Source organism: Schistocerca americana, chromosome 2, assembly GCF_021461395.2.
Source record: "Schistocerca americana isolate TAMUIC-IGC-003095 chromosome 2, iqSchAmer2.1, whole genome shotgun sequence".
Taxonomy (NCBI): domain Eukaryota; kingdom Metazoa; phylum Arthropoda; class Insecta; order Orthoptera; family Acrididae; genus Schistocerca; species Schistocerca americana.
The window spans coordinates 688,524,857-688,544,080 of record NC_060120.1 but is presented as its reverse complement, the minus strand read 5'-3'; the positions used below and the strand labels follow the sequence as shown (position 1 = coordinate 688,544,080).

General features: G+C 42.9%; 1 protein-coding gene across 4 annotated transcripts in view; it reads left to right on the top strand.

Moving 5' to 3' along the window:
- The window catches only part of LOC124593714 (schwannomin-interacting protein 1 homolog), a 1,030,697-nt gene that overhangs the window by 470,658 nt on the left and 540,815 nt on the right, over nucleotides 1–19,224 (top strand). For all 4 annotated transcript variants that reach the window (XM_047132026.1, XM_047132025.1, XM_047132024.1 and 1 more), the window contains exon 3: nucleotides 13,022–13,108. In XM_047132026.1, coding sequence (XP_046987982.1) covers nucleotides 13,022–13,108 — 87 coding nt within the window. The remainder of the gene's footprint in view (nucleotides 1–13,021; nucleotides 13,109–19,224) is intronic.

Here is a 19,224-nt window from a genome sequence, read left to right as displayed (position 1 = left end):
GCGCTTCAGTCTGGAACCGCGTGACCGCTACGGTCGCAGGTTCGAATCCTGCCTCGGGCATGGATGTGTGTGATGTCCTTAGGTTAGTTTGGTTTAAGTAGTTCTACGTTCTAGGGGACTGATGACCACAGATGTTAAGTCCCATAGTGTTCAGAGCCATTTGAACCATTTCTCTGTATTATCCCTTTTCCTGTCACCCTCAGTACGTAAATTACACAAGTGTTTCATTATCTTGCTGCCAGCATATCGGCTACGTTTCTGGTTTACTATAGGCACTACTATATTATGACTCCAGCTCCCATATTTGTGGCCTTCAACCCCAGTCTTTTCTAGAATTTCTCTGTAATAAATACAAACAAAGCCCTCTTGAAAACATAGAAAACGATTGAGAGAAGATCCATTCGTGTGAATCACTTTATCATGACTTCAGAAGATTTTTTTTGCAAACCGTATATGCCTTGCCTAGTTTCATTTTCAGTTTTGAATTATCCACTGTCTTGATGTACTCTTGGCTTTGGAAGTACATGTGTTTGCCCTCGTAAGTTCAACTCGATTTCTAAACTGAAGGAACCACTTGACGGCATTCGCTTAAGTACTGCTATAAATTCGTCGGGCAATAGACCGCGCCGCTCGAACTGTCAACACAACTGGCACTGCTAAGAGTATCCTGCGACTTCCACATCGCTGGCAACGGGTTATACACAATGCTAGTGACTACTTTGAAGGCCAGTAAAACTTTGAAACACGTGTCTATTTTGTGCGAGCTGTAAATAAATAGTAGCCACTATTAAAGTTCCAATCCTCGTATATCTCAATCCTTTGGTGTTATTCGAGAGATTAGTGGTTCAATTCCTTAGCAAACCATCCTGATTTATGTTCCTCACTGTTTCCATAAATCACTTAATGGAAATTTTGACATGCTTATAAATTATAGAGTGCAATAATAAGTTGTTCTTTTTTAGATTTATTACGCAAATCCAGATTTCGGCTAGTGGCTTCAAAGAAGTGAGACCGACGCCCGAACAACAGGGACTTAAATGCATCGAGAATAGAAAATAGTGCATTGAGTATGGCTAGCCACTAGCCGAAATCTGGATTTGCGTAATAAAATCTAAAAAAGGACGACTGATTGCTGTACTCTATAAGCCTCATAAAAGTCGCTGAGTGCACTCACTTTCAGAATGGAAGATAATCTGATGAATTTTGATATGGTTCTGACCCCAACCTTCAGCAAAAGAACTAAGAAAATCGAATTCCATGAGGTGTAAACTCCTGTCCTACCTTTCTTCGTTTTGATTTTGTTCATAGAGCTTTTTGTCGCCATTTTTTGTGGCAACTAGCGCGATTTTCCTTTTGAGCCCATAAACATTTTTTTCTGTGTACCTACATACGCCTTACGTGTTTCCGCAGTGCGTAGTCGGAGAAAGCGTAAACCTTCATTAAGCCCTTTCCTTTAGCATTCCGTAAAAGAGTGGAGCAAGGAAAATGAGCGGTGAAAGCTGCTCAGTTACTTTACAATAAATTCTGAACACTGGATTTTCTTTAGAAAATAGCACTCTTTCCACTGAAAAAGGAATTCCAGTAACTTGTCACTATTTACGTTATGAAATTTATTTTATTGGCTATTGCCTGTTTCCGGATTTTTAACGCTCACCTGTGGAAGGTGCATACTTAGGTTAATATATGAAACAAGTAGAACTTCTCGCAGTTTCTTCTCTCTTTTCATATATGTGGCTACCCAAATACGAGTACAATGGGTGTTCAACACAGTTCGTTTGTCTTCTAGAGTTGAGATTACAATGCAAAAAAATGAATCTGAGAGATATTATGTCTATGACTTTGAATAACTTTACAGATTTATGTTATATTAGAATAAATACATATATGGCATGTCATTTAATTAGGCAGTAACAAACACTAATTTTCAACAGCTAATGGGGTCAGAGGCGTGCATCGCTCGCTGCCAGTCCGTGCTAGCTATTGTCGAAAGGTGTTTCACAAAATGCAAAGCAATTCTGGTCGTATGCAAAAGCTGTTAGTTGCACCAAAGTTAGTTTCCAGTCACTCATGAACGAGACAAGATCTGAAATCGAGAGCAGGAAATCCAAAGCAGCAATGCTTAACTTTGTTTTCATATTTTCCTTCACAAGGAAAACACAGAAGAATTGTCCCAATATCCCTGTCGTACCACTGAAGAGATCACTGAAATATGTATTAGTGTCAGTGGCGTTGAGCAGATTTCATACCGTATTTCCTGCTGAGTTAGCCCCTCTGTTAACTACAGTCCATCGTACATTCCTCTAACAAAAACCCGTGCCCAGTAGCTGGAAGAAAGCAAAGTTCACATCTGTCTACAAGAGGGGCAGCAGACGTGATACACGAAACTACCATCCAATATCCTTGGCATTCAGTTGTTGTAGAACATTCAACATATTCTGGGCTCGAACATGATGTGGTATTTCGTACAGAACGACCTCCTTCATGACAACCAACATAGATTCCGAAAATATAGATCATGTGAAACCCAACTCGCATTTTGCTCACATGACATGCAGAAAGCTATAGCTGATAGGCAATCAGGTAGCTGCAGTATTTTTCGACTTTGGAAATGTATTTGAGTTAGTAAGCTTATTATCAAAAGTACTATCGCGCAGGGTATCAGACGAAATATGTGAATGCAATGAGGATTTCTTGGTAGGGAGAACGCAGCATGTTATCTTGGATCGAGAGTCATTGACAGAAGTAGAAGTAATTTCGGGTGTATCCCGGGGAAGGGTACTGAGTCACTTGCTACTCATGTTTTATACTGATGATCTTGTGGGTGATGTTGATAGTAACCCTGACCTATTCGTAGCTGGCGCAATTATCTGCAGTGCAGTATAGTATGAATGAAGCTGCACAAATATTCAGTCATACCTTGATAATATTTCAATGCGGTGCGAAGATTGGCAACACGCTTTTAACGTTCATAAATGTAAAATTGTGCATTTCACTAAAGGAAAAAAGATGTAGTATCCCATGGACATAATATCAGTAAAGTCACAGTTGGAATCGGTAAACTCATCTAAATATCTATGTGGAACACTTAGTAGTCGCTCTGTCGTGAGTAAAGCAGGTAGCGGACTTCGGTTTATTGGGGAGATGCTGTCAGTCTAAAAAGGCTGAGGGTAAACCATATCTTCGTAATATCCTTCCCTCCAGGAGTGTTAGTCTTGCAAGTTTCGCAGGAGAGCTTCTATGAAGTCTGGAAGGTAGGAGATGAGGTACTGGTGAAAGTAAGGCTTGAGGACGGATCGTCAGTCGTGCTTGGGTAGCTCAGTCGGTAGAGCACTTGTCTACGAAACACAATGGTCCCGAATTCGAGTCTCGGTCCAGCACAGAGTTTCAATCTGCTAGTAAGTTTCAGTCTACAAAGGAGATTGCTCACAAATCATTTGTACGACCGAAAACAGAATATTGCTCAAGTGTGAGAGGTCAGTACCAAAGAAATCTTGCTGGGGATTTTAAACATATAAAGGGTAGCACGAATGGTCACAGGTTTACCTGATCCACGGAAGAGTATCACAGAGATGTCGAAAGAACCGCATTGGGAGGTTCTTGAAGCTAGGTGGGAACTATCCAGAGAAAGTTTACTAACGAAATTTCAAGAACCAGTCTTAAATGGTGCCGGCCGCTGTGGCCGAGCCGTTCTAGGCGCTTCATCCGAAACCGCACTGCTGCTATGGTCGCAGGTTCGAATTCTGCCTCGGGCATGGATGTGTGAGATGTTCTTAGGTTAGTTAGGTTTAAGTAGTTCTAAGTCTATGGGACTGATGACCTCTGATGTTAAGTCCCATAGTGCTTAGAGCCATTTTTAAATGGTGACTCTGGGGATACGCTACAACCCTCTACATATCCCTCCCATAGGGATTGCGAGGACAAGGTTAGCTTAATTACAGCATCCACGGAGGCATTGAAACAATTATTCTTCCCGCATTCCATAAGTGAATGGAACTGGGGAAAGCCCTAATGAATGGAGCAGCGGGAGGTGCCCTTTGCCACGCATTTCACAGTGGTTTGCAGAGTATAGATGTAGATGTACTTATAGTCTCAATCCGACTCAATCTCGCCAGGTCATGCCCTACGCAGGCTCCATTCTACCAGGGTGGCAGAGTCGAGTTTCAGTTGCGCAAGTCTGGCTTCAGAGGATAGGAGTACAATAAGTGCTCAAAACTTGAATGGCATACTTCTTACTCTGTTGTTTGATAAGACTCTCATCAAAATTAATTTCTGTAGAACTGGAGTGTTACTACAGGAAAAAAAGTACAGCGTGAATAATTATTTTTTCCATTCAGGCTGAATATGATACAGAGGACTAACAAGAAACAAAAGCTTCCTGCTTTTTGAGAGAGTGGCCTAGGTGAGATACTTGTAGCAGCTGGTTATATAATGGATGTATTTTTAATTATATATCGTCGGATTGTTATAATAGCCGGCCGGTGTTCCCGAGCGGTTCTTGGCGCTTCAGTCTGGAACCGCGCGACCGCTCCGGTCGCAAGTTCAAATCCTGCCTCGGGCATGGATGTGTGTGATGTCCTTAGGTTAGTTAGGTTTAAGTAGTTCTAAGGGACTGATGACCTCAGATGTCCCATAGTGCTCAGAGCCATTTGAACCTTTTTTCTCTTATAGTAAACATAAAAGTACGTGTGTGATACTACGGTGTGATTGGTCTTGCAGCCTTACTTTGTCGTACATACAAGCCTAGGTTATATTAAACTTTATGGCCCTCCAGTATGTAGATGATACGAACACTGCAGACGTAGCTTACGGAGAGCTTGTTGTATCCTGGGCTGACGACCTGTGGGCCAGCCGGGCTCGGGATCGCGGACTGGAGGCAGGCTGGCGGGCTAGCGAGCGGCCACACAGCGAGCACAGGCCAGCCGCACTGCGGTGGGCTAGCCACAGAACACCAAAGTACCAGTAGTGCATTGCTCTTATGACACGGAAGCAGAGAACGACAGTAGCACTCCAAATGTTGTGGCAGTGAACTTAAAATACAGAGAAATATGGCGCGAAAATCCGTACTCTGTTTGCGCGAATTACGAGCGTTACATGATCAGGCTTTTAATTTTTACGATGGGTGATAATAAGTAATGCAACACTCTTTTTCTGAAAGCAGATTGGTTTTATCCAGGATTCCAGTGCACTATAATATTCCTCACTCTTTTCACTACCAAACCCCTATTTTTTCAACATAATCTCTATTCTGTACGACGGCCTTACGCCACCTTACTGGGAAAGTTTCTAGCTCGCATGTTACCACTCTGCTGGATGAAGTCGGAGCCAACGTCTTTCTCCATTAATAACCTCCCCATAATCCACATACTGCTTTCTGTAGATTGCATCCTTCATTAGGCCAGACAGATGAAAGCTAGAAGGTGTGAGATCTGGGCTATGTTGTGGATGAGGAAGAACAGTCCATGAAGTTTTGTGAACTCCTCTTGGTTTGCTGACTTTTGTGAGACTTTGCGTTGTCATGGACAAGGAGAAATTCTGAAACTTCCTGGCAGATTAAAACTGTGTGCGGACCGAGATTCGAACTCGGAACCTTTGCCTTTCGCGGGCAAGTGTTCTACCATCTGAGCTACCCAATCACGACTCACGACCCGTCCTCACAGCTTCAATTCTGCCAGTACCTCGGTTCCTACCTTCCAAACTTCACAGATGCTCTTCTGCGAACCATGCAGAACTAGCACTCCTGGAAGAAGCTTCACATCAGCGCACACTCCGCTGTAGAGTGAAAATCTTACTCTGGAAACATCCCCCAGGGTGTTCTGTGGAGCCATGTCTCCGCAATATCCTTTCTTTGAGGAGTGCTGGTTCTGCAAGCATCGCAGGAGAGCTTTTGTAAAGTTTGGAAGGTAGGAGACGAGGTACTGGCATAATTGAAGCTGTGGGGATCGGTCATGAGTCGTGCTTGGGTAGATCAGATGGTAGAGCACTTGCCCCCGAAAGGCAAAGGTCCCAAATTCGAGTCTTGGTCCAGCACACAGTTTTAATGTTCAAGGAAGTTTCATAACAGCGCACACTCCGCTGCGGAGTGAAAATCTCATTCTCAAGGAGAAACTCGTTCGCGTAATTGTGGCGACAAACATGCTGAAGTCGTTTCTTCAGTTTTCTAAGGGTAATAAAATTCATTTCAGATTGATCATTGCCCCATGTGGGAGGACATCAAACAGAGTAACCCCTCAGAGTCCTAGAAGACCGTCACCATGAGTTTACCGGCTGAGGATGCAGCTTTGAAGCGTTTCTTCAAAGGAGAGATGGTGTAGCGACACTCCATGGATTGTCGTTCCGTTTCCAGTCCGAAATGACGAAACCATATTTCATCACTTGTGACAACGTTCGACAAAAATTTGTCACGATCAGCCTCGTCGCGCGCAAGAAATTTCACACAGACGATTCTTCGTTGCTCCTCATGGTCGGTTGGGCAGTGAGGAACCCAACAGTCACGCATCTTTGAGTATCCTAACTGTTGGACACGTGTGTCAGCACTACGAACAGAGACGTCAAGACATACAGCGAGATGTTTGATTGTGATCCATCGATCACTTTGAATGGGAAGTCTGCAAGTTCCAACACTGTGTGTGTCACAGATGTGCGCGGCCGGTCGGCACACGAGGGATCGCACAGGTTTGCGCGACACGAAAATCGCCCAGCGACTCACCATGCTTTTGTTCACTGTTAGTTCTCTCCGTAGACATTCTGCAAGCGCCTAGGCATGTCTGTGATGCTCTGGTTCTCCACCAAAAGAAACTCAGTCACAGTTTTCTGCTTGGCACGCACCTCCATTACAGACGCAACTTTGAAGGCTAAGTATAGCGCCGCCACCTATTGAACTTCGTGAAGCTATAGAGGCTGAAGCGGGAATACTCCACGGCGTCCCACAACTTGTTGTACTACTTATTGAACGCCCCTGGTACTTTATGGCTGGACACGTTTAGCGCGTGCCTGGAAACGTTTCTGTGACCTTCAAAGGACTATGTTCGAGAAATCTCAACAAAAGATAAGATTAACTTCTCATCACTGGCATTCTCAGTCATTTACAATTTTGTAAAAGATATCGTGGTCGCCTTTTGATTGTAAAATTATTTATTTGTAAACTTCAAAGAAAACTCACCATTAGTGGGTAATATATTATTTCAAAATCAAAAAAGGAGCCATCCATGGATCTTAAATTTGAATAGAGAACGGTATCAATTGGACTTCATCGTGATACACGAAAGTTTAGGAAGTCTGAAGAATGCCAAAGCTTACCCAGGAGCAGACGTAAATTCAGACCAGAACCTCGTAATGTAAGAAATACAAATGAGGTTGAAGAAAGTGTGAAGAGGTAAAGCAAAAGATAGATTAAACTTGGCGGGTCTCGAGGACGTAGTCAAAGCTTCAGAGTGAAGGCAGGTTTATGGAAAAATGTAAAATAAGTGCAAACGAAGAATAGGCAAATGAGAAATTAATAAAAATGAAGGAAGGACGCATGCGCTCCCCCAAAGAAGTAGTAGGAATTAAAGTGACTAAAAGTATCATTAAAGATTGAGTAACGGGAAACATATTGAAAGAGATGGAAGAAAGAAAAAATATGTAAAATGAAGAAAGCTAAAAGAGGTACAAGAAACTGAATAATGAAAAGCAGAGAAACTGAAGAAGCAAGAGAAATGTGGATGAAAGCAAAATTGGAGGAAATAGAGAAAATGGACATACAGGGAAAGTATGAAATAATGTACACATTGGGTAGTGAGATGGTTTTCGAAAGTAAAAGAAGGAAGACTGACATGGAAATAAAAAGAGTGGATGGTACACTGGGTGAAGAACCACAGGAGGGTTTGAGCATATGGTAAGAATATATAGGATGTATGTATAAGATGGATCAAATACCAAGTGAAATTAAGCTTGAAGAGGAGGAATATGTGCCGTAAAATGGTAAGGACTACAGCTTCTCGGAAGCAGGAGCAGAAGAGGCGCTGGAGGAGATGAAAATTGGATGGCACGTGGAATCGATAACTTGCCAGCAGAAATGTTGAAGTTTTGGGGAAACACCGAGAACAAGGAATTACACTAAATCAGAAAAAGATAAATGACAAAAAATGAATAGAGCATAGGACTATCAACCTAATTTCTCATGCAGCTAAAGTATTGCTGTGAGTGCTGAACAGAAGGCTACATGCCAAGCTAGATAGATGGGTTGAGGAGAAACAGTTCGCATTTAAAAGAAGAGAGGAACAAGAGATTCTATTGGCCTGTTAAGAGTCATAGGGGAAGATATATTGAGAAAGGTAGAGAAATTTGTGCTGTTTTTATTTATTTGGAAAAAGCTTTCCACAGAGCATAATACAGTGAGGTGATGGGTATTTTGAAGTGGAAAGGAACAGACTAGATGGAGGGATGATTGGTACAGCACCTATATTTACACCGGAAAGTAAGAATAAGCATTGGCAGTGAATTGTCTGAAGGAATCAGTATTCGAAAGGAAGAGAATCAATACCACAACAACAGAGACTATGGAGATCGTCAAATGAAGGGGACTGGCAAGTATTAAAACAGGACACGTCATTATTAGCCGAGTAAGAGTACTGAAATATCTTGGAAGTACGATTACTGAAGACTGTAGATGCCATCAGGAGCTGAAAATTCGCATTGGTATAGCCAAGGAGGCATTCAGTAGAAAAAGGAAATTATTATATGGAAAACTAGATAAAAGTCTGACGAAAAGACTTGGTAAATGTTTTTTCTGGAGTGTGGTACTCTATGAGGCAGACAGTTGGACACAGAGACGAGAGGACGAGAAAAGGCTGGAAGCAGCTGACATGTGGATTTGAAGGAGATTGGAAAGCATAAGCTGTATGGAAAGAATAAGTAACGAAAGAGTGTTGGAAATGGTTGGTGAGAGCAGAAGAGTGCTGCACGCTATAAGAGAAAGGAAGAAGAGCTGTATGGGACATTCGTTGAGGGGAGAAGGTCTAGTTCGAGGGGAGAGACTGAGAGGAAGGGAGAGATACAATGTGACAGACGACGTAAAGGGAAGCGGAAATTACGCGGATCTGAAGAGTATGGAAGAAGACAGGAGTGCGTGAAGAGTTACCACGTTAAAACCCGTCTTTAGGCACAACACTTATGATGGTGACCCAATATTGCAATTTCGACCATGTGGCCATTATTCAGTGAAAATAATTGCACACACATGTCAAAACCTAAAAATCATGGACATGACATGACACAGAAATTGGTTTCATGGTAATGTGTTCCTGATTATGACTTCTCGTGTGTACTGACTCCTTGGATCACACTGAAAATATGTTGTTTATATTCTCCTTGGTTTTTGCTTGCATCCACGATATTGGGTGAAGTGAATGATTACATTTCTGTTTTTGTATCATATAAAATACACTGACGAACCAAAACATTATGACCACCTGCTTAATAGCTTGTTGGCCCATCTTTGGAACGCCATACTGCACCGATTCTGCCTACCATCGATTCTACAATTTCTTAGTAGGTTTTGGAAGGTATGTGGCGTCAGATATCTACGCACAGGCCACGTAATTTGCTAAATAACGGGCTGTTGCTTTGTGTACGTGCCGATAGCGACGCAGAAGGATTCCATCGAATTCCCATCAGGCGAATTTGGTGGCGAAAACACCAACTTCATTTCACTATCATGCTCTACAATACACTGCAGCACGACTCTGGCTTCGAGACAAGGACAATTATCCTGCTGAAAGTTGACATCGCCGTCAAGGAAGACATCAGGCACGAAGGGATGCAGGTGGTTCGCAGCTGTCAGCATGTCTTCGATTACTACCAAAGGTCCCATGCAGCCGTAGGAGAATGTTTTCCGCAGCATAATACTGCTCCCACCAATCTGCGCCCGTGTCGCAATACATGTTTGGAGCCGCTCTTCACCTCAATGATGGCATTAGTGGAGACGACCATAGACGTAGTGTAGCAAGAAACATGATGCATCCGAAGAGCCGACACGTTTCCAGTGATCCACTGTCAAAGTTCTCTGAAGAGCCGCGGACGCCTAACCACTTAATGCCTAGTGGTAGTTTCACAGTTCTTCTACCAATTTCCGTAGATGCTCACGAAAGTATCACGTGAACATTCGATCAGCTTCGACGTTTTAGAGATACTCGTTCACAGGCTCTACGCAATAATAATCTGCCCTTCAGTGTCGCTTATCTCAGTGGATTTCCCCATTTGCAGCCCATAGCTTCGCTAGGGTGATCCCCTATCCGTCTCTTTTCCGCTTACATACTTTTACTGCCGTGTGACGTCCTTGCAACGCCACCAGGCGACATCCAACATCGCGTTGAACTGTGGTCGTTATGTTTTGACTGATCAGTGAGTATCCGTACCTGTTAACGAATCTGTGTTTGAACTGCTCGATGTAAATGCATTGCAAGTACATTGCTCGTATTCGTTTGCATCCGTTTTCCGTACTTTCTCGCATGTAGTGGAGAACTAAGAAATTTACATTGGTGTGAGAGGATGATTCTTGTACATTGATTTCTGCTAAAAAGTACTACTGTTGCATTCTTTATTTGCAAGGAAGAAAGCTCTAGTCACTAAAAGCATGCTCGGTGGCAAGAAACAACGCCAATCCAAGCGGGATTAGATACACATCCCGTGGCAAGATGCAATTAAGTTGAATATCGCTTCTGTTAAAAGCTGCTAACATGGAGTTCTTATTAAATGCAACAAAGTATGGAAAACAGATGCAAACGAAAATAGATTAGGATACCAGGAATATACTTACAATGCATTTAAAACGAGCAGTTCACACATGAGATCAAATAAACATGAATCCATAGGACCCCAAATGACGAGGCCAGCTTCTGTTTTTTTTATGAAGGAATAACATATATACTTGCGATAGGTGGCAGCGTCGGTCGTAAAGCTTGAAGTGCTTTATTTTACAGATCGATTTCGATCACTGTGTGACCATCTTCAGTGCAACCGATTCGAACATTGTAGGCCCATATCATAACACAACATTTTCTATATGGTGTAACATACACTGTGATGATTAATTCCAACTAATATCTTCACTTTTACTCCATACAGTAATGATAAAATTACAGAAGAACCTATCTCGTGACCTTAGCAGTTGCCGATCCAACATCCGTCCATTTATCCAAAGTATATTGACAATAATGGAATTAGACGTCAATAACATATGGCGTGATTTAGTTCACACAGTATTACAAATGCGAGCAAAGATCAAGCAGAATACGAGGGTAATCCCAAAAGTAAGGTCTCCTATTTTTTATAAATAGATAGACCTGTTTATTTCTACAATGGTTTACATCAGTTTACAGCTTGAACATTTAGCTACTTTTCGACAATAATCACCATTTCTGTCGATGCATTTTTGTAGACGCTGTGGCAGTTTTTGTATGCCCATGTCATATCAGCTCGCCGCCATGCTGCGAAGAAGGATGCCGCCACTGGCGTGATTGTTGCTTGGTCTCAGGTGTAAAGTGGTATGCCCAGGTTTCGTCACCCGTGACAATTGAGTCCATGAAGTTGTCCTGTCCGGCTGCAAGGCGGTGAAGAAATGTGCGAGAAGCATCAACTCGTTGCCGCATGTGGTCTTCAGTCAGCATGCGTGGCACCCATCTTGCGCACACCTTCCGGTAGTTCAATGTTTCCGTAAAAATTCTGTGAGCGGTGCTTCGGGAAATCTCAGGAACCAACGTGGAGAGATCATCCAGGGTGATCCGCCGATCTTCACGCATGCTTTGTTCAACCTTCAACACTGTCTGCTCAGAAATTGACGGTCTCCAGTTTCTTTGTCCGTCGTGAATTTCGGTCCGACCAGCTGCAAACTCTCTACACCACTTACGAACATTTTTGTCACTCATGCACGACTCATCATACACTTCCGTCAATTGGCGATGGATTTCAATTGCCGCAGTGCCCTTTCCGTTCAAAAACCGAATAACTCCGCGGAATTCGCACTTGGCGGTAACATCCAACGGGAGCTCCATTCTCAACGGCTGCCAAGCCAAGAGTGAGCGCCTCAGCGCGTGAACCACTCTTCATAACAGTGTGACCAACTGCCACACAAACAGAGTTTTGTACTTCCAAAAAATAGGAGACCTTACTTTTGGGATTACCCTTGTAGCAGTATAACGTTACAATCCAATCTAGAGATTACAATACACACGAGAAGTCGTAATCAGAAACACAACGCGATGAAACCAGCTACAGTTTACTACGAAACTAAAACAAAGTCGCCTATCATTGGACCAAGGTTCTGTTATCGGAAGTCCCTGTATGAGGTTCCGGCGCCAAACGCCCCCCCCCCCCCCCCTCCCTCCGTGGCTAGCAGTCCGCAGCGTATGGCTCTGTCTGTGATGTTACTTACAGAGTACTGGCAGATTATTCACAGATTTTTCCCCTGTGATTTTGTCCTGATCAGCCGTGGTGACTTAGTTGAACACTGTCTTAGGAACATTGACTGGTGATGCAAAATTCTTCTCAACTGTGTTTCTTATGAAATGTATGCACCGCATATGCACATCACTTACTCGTTTTCAGTTCTTGAGATGAAGATCACCATACACTCTATTTACAATTATGTGTTTGTTCAAATGTGTGTGACATCTTATGGGACTTAACTGCTAAGGTCATCAGTCCCTAAGCTTACACACTACTTAACCTAAATTATCCTAAGGACAAACACACACACACCCATGCCCGAGGGAGGACTCGAACCTCCGCCGTGATCAGCCGCACAGTCCATGACTGCAGCGCCTTAGACCACAATTATGTGTTTGAACCAACTGGTATCAATCTGTAAGGTAAGACTTAGATATTTGGTTGATGTGAGTGAATTCACTAGTGGGAGAAATTCGTGCCCTTCCAGAATGTTTCGTAGCGCCGACACCCGGAGCTGTTTAGGTTTGTAATGGCACGTGTAGTGAATACTAGTTACCACTGTCGCTGCCACTGACACCGCCCTCCCCGTGTGTTGCAGCCGTAACGCGTCGCAGCTGCCGCACAGGGACCGCAACCGGAACACCGCGGCCACGGCGGCCGACGCCGCCCACCACCTCATCAACAGGTGAGCACGCCGCGCCCACCCCACGCACTGCGCTTCTCAGCTGGCGGTACGGCGTCTCAACACGAATCAATAGCATAACACAGCAAGGGGGCAATTTTCGCTGGACAGTTCAGTTACGTGGTAGGTAGATTTTTAATCTTCACCAGATCTAAAAAACGAATGATTTCTTGAGGAAGTGTAATTATTCATCCACAAAATAGGTAATTTATGAAACCGCTTTCCGTCAGTTCGTTACCATTTCTCGTCTCTCTGGGACGCTGATACGATTAAAAGAGTAGATACAGATGAGCATGAGAAGATCTGCATATTTCGTCACGGATTCGTCCAGTAAGCACGACATCGTCAAAAAGACACTCATCAGACTCCAGTGGCAGACGGCACAAAAGATTTACCGTTACAATTTAGAGAGCGTACGTTCCAGGAAGATTCGGTAACATTCGACGTACTGTCATGTGCCGTTATGTGCAAAAGAATCCGAAAGACGTGAATTGCGTTCCGACTGATTTTCACACAGACACTAACGTAACTGTCTTGTAGCTTCTCTAATTGCTTTCTGGTACAGTCCTTTGACTACGCAAAATTGTTACCACAACTGACCACTAGAAAACACTGGCCTGTATGGCCATGACTCCAATTGTAAACAAATACCGCCATATTTCCAATCTCAGGGAGTTCCTTATTACAGGTGAGAAGTCCTAAATGCTTGTAAACTCAGATTTATTACAGTAAGTTACACATCTAAAATTTTACCACTATCATTAGTATCTGAGACAGCGAATACCTGTAACTCAACCACACAAAACATTCCGCAAACTTTTCCCAAAACTAAATTTATTTGTGAATAAGATATTTTCAATGGATATCAGGACTCCCAAAATTCGATGACAAATCAAAGCATTCTTGCTATCTGAAAGGCTTTCCACGCGCCTGTTAACCGTAGTATGCATAAACTGGTTCATGAAATGGCTCAAATGGCTCTGAGCACTATGGGACTTAACATGGTTCATGAAATAACCAGCTAGATAACCGCGATTAACGGCATCATGTGCTATGTAGAAGCCTCATCAACAACAACGTGTCACTAATAATCTCACTGTGTTCATGATGGCTACCTATTCGTAATTCTCCTATCTACCAGAAAGTGACATTAAAAACCATTAGCAGCGAGTTGCGCTCATGTTTGAACTTTATAATAAATGACCAACTGTTTTGTTCTGAATATAGGTCCAAACGCGATATCTACAGGCCATGCAAGGCGTTCGTGCCTGGCCGAAACTAGAACACAAGACTGATGTTCATTGCTGACTATGCATAAAGATATATGATACACTTCATTTTCGCTAATACCAGCTAGTAAATCTGAACTTGGAACTACATTGTGAAAATCGTTTGACTGGACCGGGAATCCTATCCGGCAACTTTTGTACCTCTTAACTAACCACCAAAGATGTTAAATACGGTTTAATGCACGTGCAACAGACTTGAAATGACAAGACGTAAAGTTTCATGATGGACGGGAGTTTGAACCAAGCACGTAATCAGATTGTTGAGTAAGCACAATCAAATAGTAGTTAACGATTTTTTTTAGTAGTAGCGTGATGTCTGAATTTTTGCCTTCCCAGGATTCGAACCCGATACTTATCGCCGTTATCGATCAGCGAAAATGGACGTTAAAGTAGAAAAGTAGAATAGATGTGCTGTGCAGAAACGAAGATGAGCAAGTGCTCATGACTCTTAAGGTATGCTCTATATAGACCTTGCTCACCGGAGACATTTTTCTTCTTTTGGTTCATACTAGCACCTTTCAAAATATAGAAAGCAAAGAACATTCAGTAGAAGAGATCTGTATCACAGTAAGGAAGATGAGGAAGCGCATATGCCTCTTCAGGTTTTGCAGTTTTGAGTCCATATTTATTAGACTTTTTGCTTCGAATGATCGTTTCTGTAATATTCCCGCTTATTGACCATTGCACCTGAGACATCCTGTACAGGGTTCATTGACCAGTAGCAAGAACTGCGCATGTTTGAACTAAAAATAGCGTGACTGAGAATTCAGTGGTGATCGGGAAACGAACATCGACCAAATCGTTGTTGACTAAACTACGCACAAAGACACGTTAACTGTCGAGTTCTTTTTGGCCAGCAGCTAGGAGTGGTATTTATGAACTTGAAATGATGTGACGAAAATTTCTGTGTCTTAACTGGGAGTCGAAGCCGCCTTACATCGTTATTATGGACAATGAATGAAGAGAAGTTAAAAATCGAAATTATTTCCCGGTAGCAGTTATATCTGCTATTTTTAGAGCTTGAAACGACATGATGAAAATTTTTATGCTGAACCAGGATACGAACTCAAACACACTCCCTACGTGGAGACACCGAGTACTTTGGAATCTTGAACAGGCAAAGAGTTAATGGAACTATATCACCATTACACCTGCGGCAGGGAGACCCGAGCTCAAATCCCAGCTGCGAACAAATGCACTCATAATCTCAGGGTCAAATAAAAGATGGAGTAACTGTTCTGTGGCACTGCATGGCGTTTGGTTCATTAATTAAAATAAAGTTACAAGTGTAAGAAAGATTACTGGTGACAGAGTTTTTACATGCTGACACTTCCCCCTCTGTCATGGCCCAAATGTTCAAATGAGTGTGAATTCCTAAGGGACCAAACTGTTGAGGTCATCGGTCCCTAGACTTACAAACTACTTAAACTAACTTATGCTAAGAACAACACACACACCAATGCCCGAGGGAGGACTCGAACCTCCGGCGGGAGGGGCCGCGCAATCCGTGACATGGCGCCCTAAACCGCTCTCCCACTCCGCACGGCTCATGGCCCAACCTGAGCAGTCGGTAGCGAAGGAACACAGCGTTTTATGTGAATTTTGAACCACGGGGCAGTCTTACTTCCAGCACTTGTAGCTAGCAGAGGAGAGTAGGATCTGTTTATGCCTCTGAACAACAGTTGCCGGAAGTGTGAGTAGAATCCAGATCTTAAATATACAAAACTACCATGAATCCTCCACATGTGGCTTGGTAATGACTTTGTCGCACTGCAGATGCTCCACACTTGATGTGACTTCTGACACCAGAAATCCCTAGAGTGGTTTACAGCGTGTTTAATACATTCGTTTATGAATCACCGTTTACCAAATGCCTCGGCTATCAAAAATGGTTCAAATGGCTCTGAGCACTATGGGACTTAACATCTATGGTCATCAGTCCCCTAGAACTTAGAACTAGTTAAAACTAACTAACCTAAGGACATCACACAACACCCAGTCTTCATGAGGCAGAGAAAATCCCTGACCCCGCCGGGAATCGAACCCGGGAACCAGGGTGCGGGAAGCGAGAACCCTACCGCACCCTCGGCTATCCAATGTGTGTATTCGACTTGATATTGTAACCATTGAAATAAAATCACGTAACGGTCATCTGCACAAACAGCCAATACTCTAGGATGCAGAAGATTTCGTAGTTGTTGCCTTTCACTTGAGCTACTCACGTGCACTACCGGTTCGCGGTTAACGCCGCACAGTGCAAAAGAAATATTTTCGGCAAACTGAGTGTACAGCTAAGTAACAACAACGTTGTAGCCTGTGCTCATGCGACATATGACGTGAAGATTATTAAGTATGTAATCTACAATTGTGGACAAAATTTATCCAGAAAAAGGAGGTGGTGCGTGATCCGTGGCGGGTTTGTTTGGCGTGTTCGTACGTAGGTTGCTATAAGCGTATTTATCAATTTCATTTGGGGAGGCAGGGGCATGGTTCTAGTACTTTTCTTGCATTAAGATCTTGAACGATGCGTATTTGAAGGTTATGAATAGCACTGATAATGAGTTAAAAATGGTTCAAATGGCTCTGAGCACTATAGGACTTAACTTATGAGGTCATCAGTCCCCCAGAACTTAGAACTACTTAATCCTAACTAACCTAAGGACATCGCACACATCCATGCCCGAGGCAGGATTCGAACCTGCGACCGTAGCGGTCGCGTGGTTCCAGACTGCAGCGTCTAGAACCGCTCGGCCACTCCATTCGGCTTATGAGTTAAAAACGGAGCGTTAGACGGAAAAAGTTTAACATTTGCAACTTTTTGTTCTCTTTGGATTTAGAAATTGGTGTGAGAAATGTGGAGGAACCTCGAACAATTGTGCCTTGTATGGAGTGAGTGCTATCGAAGAAATCTTGCCAGAAAATACTTTTCTCACTTCATGTAGGATCTTTCTAAAATGAATTATTTGCCACGTTCAGGATGCACAGCGGCTGTAGCCCTGACACGTAAAAGATAAAATGCTGTTCTTCCACGAGACTTAAACCTACACCCAGTACAGCCTTGGCTTTACAGCGTGGCGATGTTTCCACGGGCCTAGCAACCACAGGCAGCATTCAGTGCTCCTTAGTCTCCTACTGATGGCTAAGACAGATAATTTGCAAAGAAAAAGACGGTATCGGCAGTAGCGTCTGCGTGAAGTGACTTACATGGACTAAATTCATGTATTCGATAAGTAGATGACACACTATAAGTGAAATGCGTTCAGAATTCTTAATTGAAATATTAAGAAATAATCAAATGAATTTAGCAGGATAAAGCTGTATCTCCTCACCAAGTATCTCAATTTGACACAAGGCTGCCACTCTTAATTTACAATGTTGTCAAGTCTCCATCATTCTCGCATCATGAAAGAATACGTTTCCCAGCCGACGTGCTTCTTCAGCGGCCTAGCAATCCAAGAGTGAACGTTGCGCTTCAGAGACAGTGGAAACCGCCGCCAAACTGACAAATACCTGAAATACTATAGGCCTAAGAAAACTTGTGTAAGTCAGTCGAAAAACCAAAAATTAATAGCAGGGAAAAATTCATTTGACAGCCCTCATCACATAGCCGTCATTATTTCATATTTGTTTTTGTCTCGAAGTATGTAAGAAATTCCTTAAATGAAGAAAAATAATTTTAAAAGTAGCTTGGAGTGGCGTTTACACTCAGCGACCCTCACCAACATCTGGGGATACGAATGCGACGTTATAGATGAACAGGGAAGGAGCTGGAATGTGTGGAGGCTATTCAGAAGCTGCTGATCAATTAAGTCTGACTACCAAATACCATTATTTATGGTGTTCCTCGTCAAGCTGACTACAAACAGCCTTCAACAGCGCTCGATGTCAATCAGATTCTCAGACTAAATTCCTGATGTTGAAAGATTTGCTCAGTAGTGAGTGAACAGCATCAACACCTTTGTATCCCGCACATAATACAAGTCTATCACATTGTAGTCTATCACAACAATATGCCCAATCTTTACACCTTTCTTTAGACCATTTAATTTCTCCGTAACAGACACATCCCCTATTTTGAGAGCGGTAAGCAAGATGGATGGACAGATGGATCGATCGATACGTTTACGAGATCGTGATAATGGTGAATTAGAGGTACTCTTGTTAAAACGGAAAGCTAAGGCCGTACAACAACAGCGAGAGCAATAGTAAATGCCGCATAAATTTCCCAGGAGATCTAGTCACATCCTTGTCATATATTAAAGGAATTAATGAAAAGTCAGTAAGAAGGCTGGTTGATCGTGGAACTAAAAAGATGAGTCATCTAACAAAAACCACATTAAAACCTCCGTCTAACTAAACTGGGGTTGAGTCCTCACGTCACACAAAATGCCAACAACTTTCGTGGCATTGGTTCGTCATCGCCTAAATGGACGAGAAGTCCCTCGGTGTACCAAATCTTCCCTCCTACCAGCATACAACACACAGGACTTTAAAGTACGGCACGCTGTGACTGTAACGCCGCAAACAAGAGTAACAGACTATCACAACTTCATACACCTCATACGTCCCTAATACTCCACCCATCCTCAACTTCCATAGTGGATTTCTCATAAATTATGATCCCACACACAGAAACATAAGTTGAAGTCTTGTCGTCTTTCTGCACTCGAAACAAACTCTGCAATTCTCTATGGATCTCAAATTTCAGTCTTATGGATCTGGTACACTACCGAAAGTAATTAACATGTCCCTCAGAGCTCAAGGGCCTCTATTCTATCCTCGACGAGGTGTAACTACCGTCTCTTAGGTTCCGCAACGAAAACAAACCCC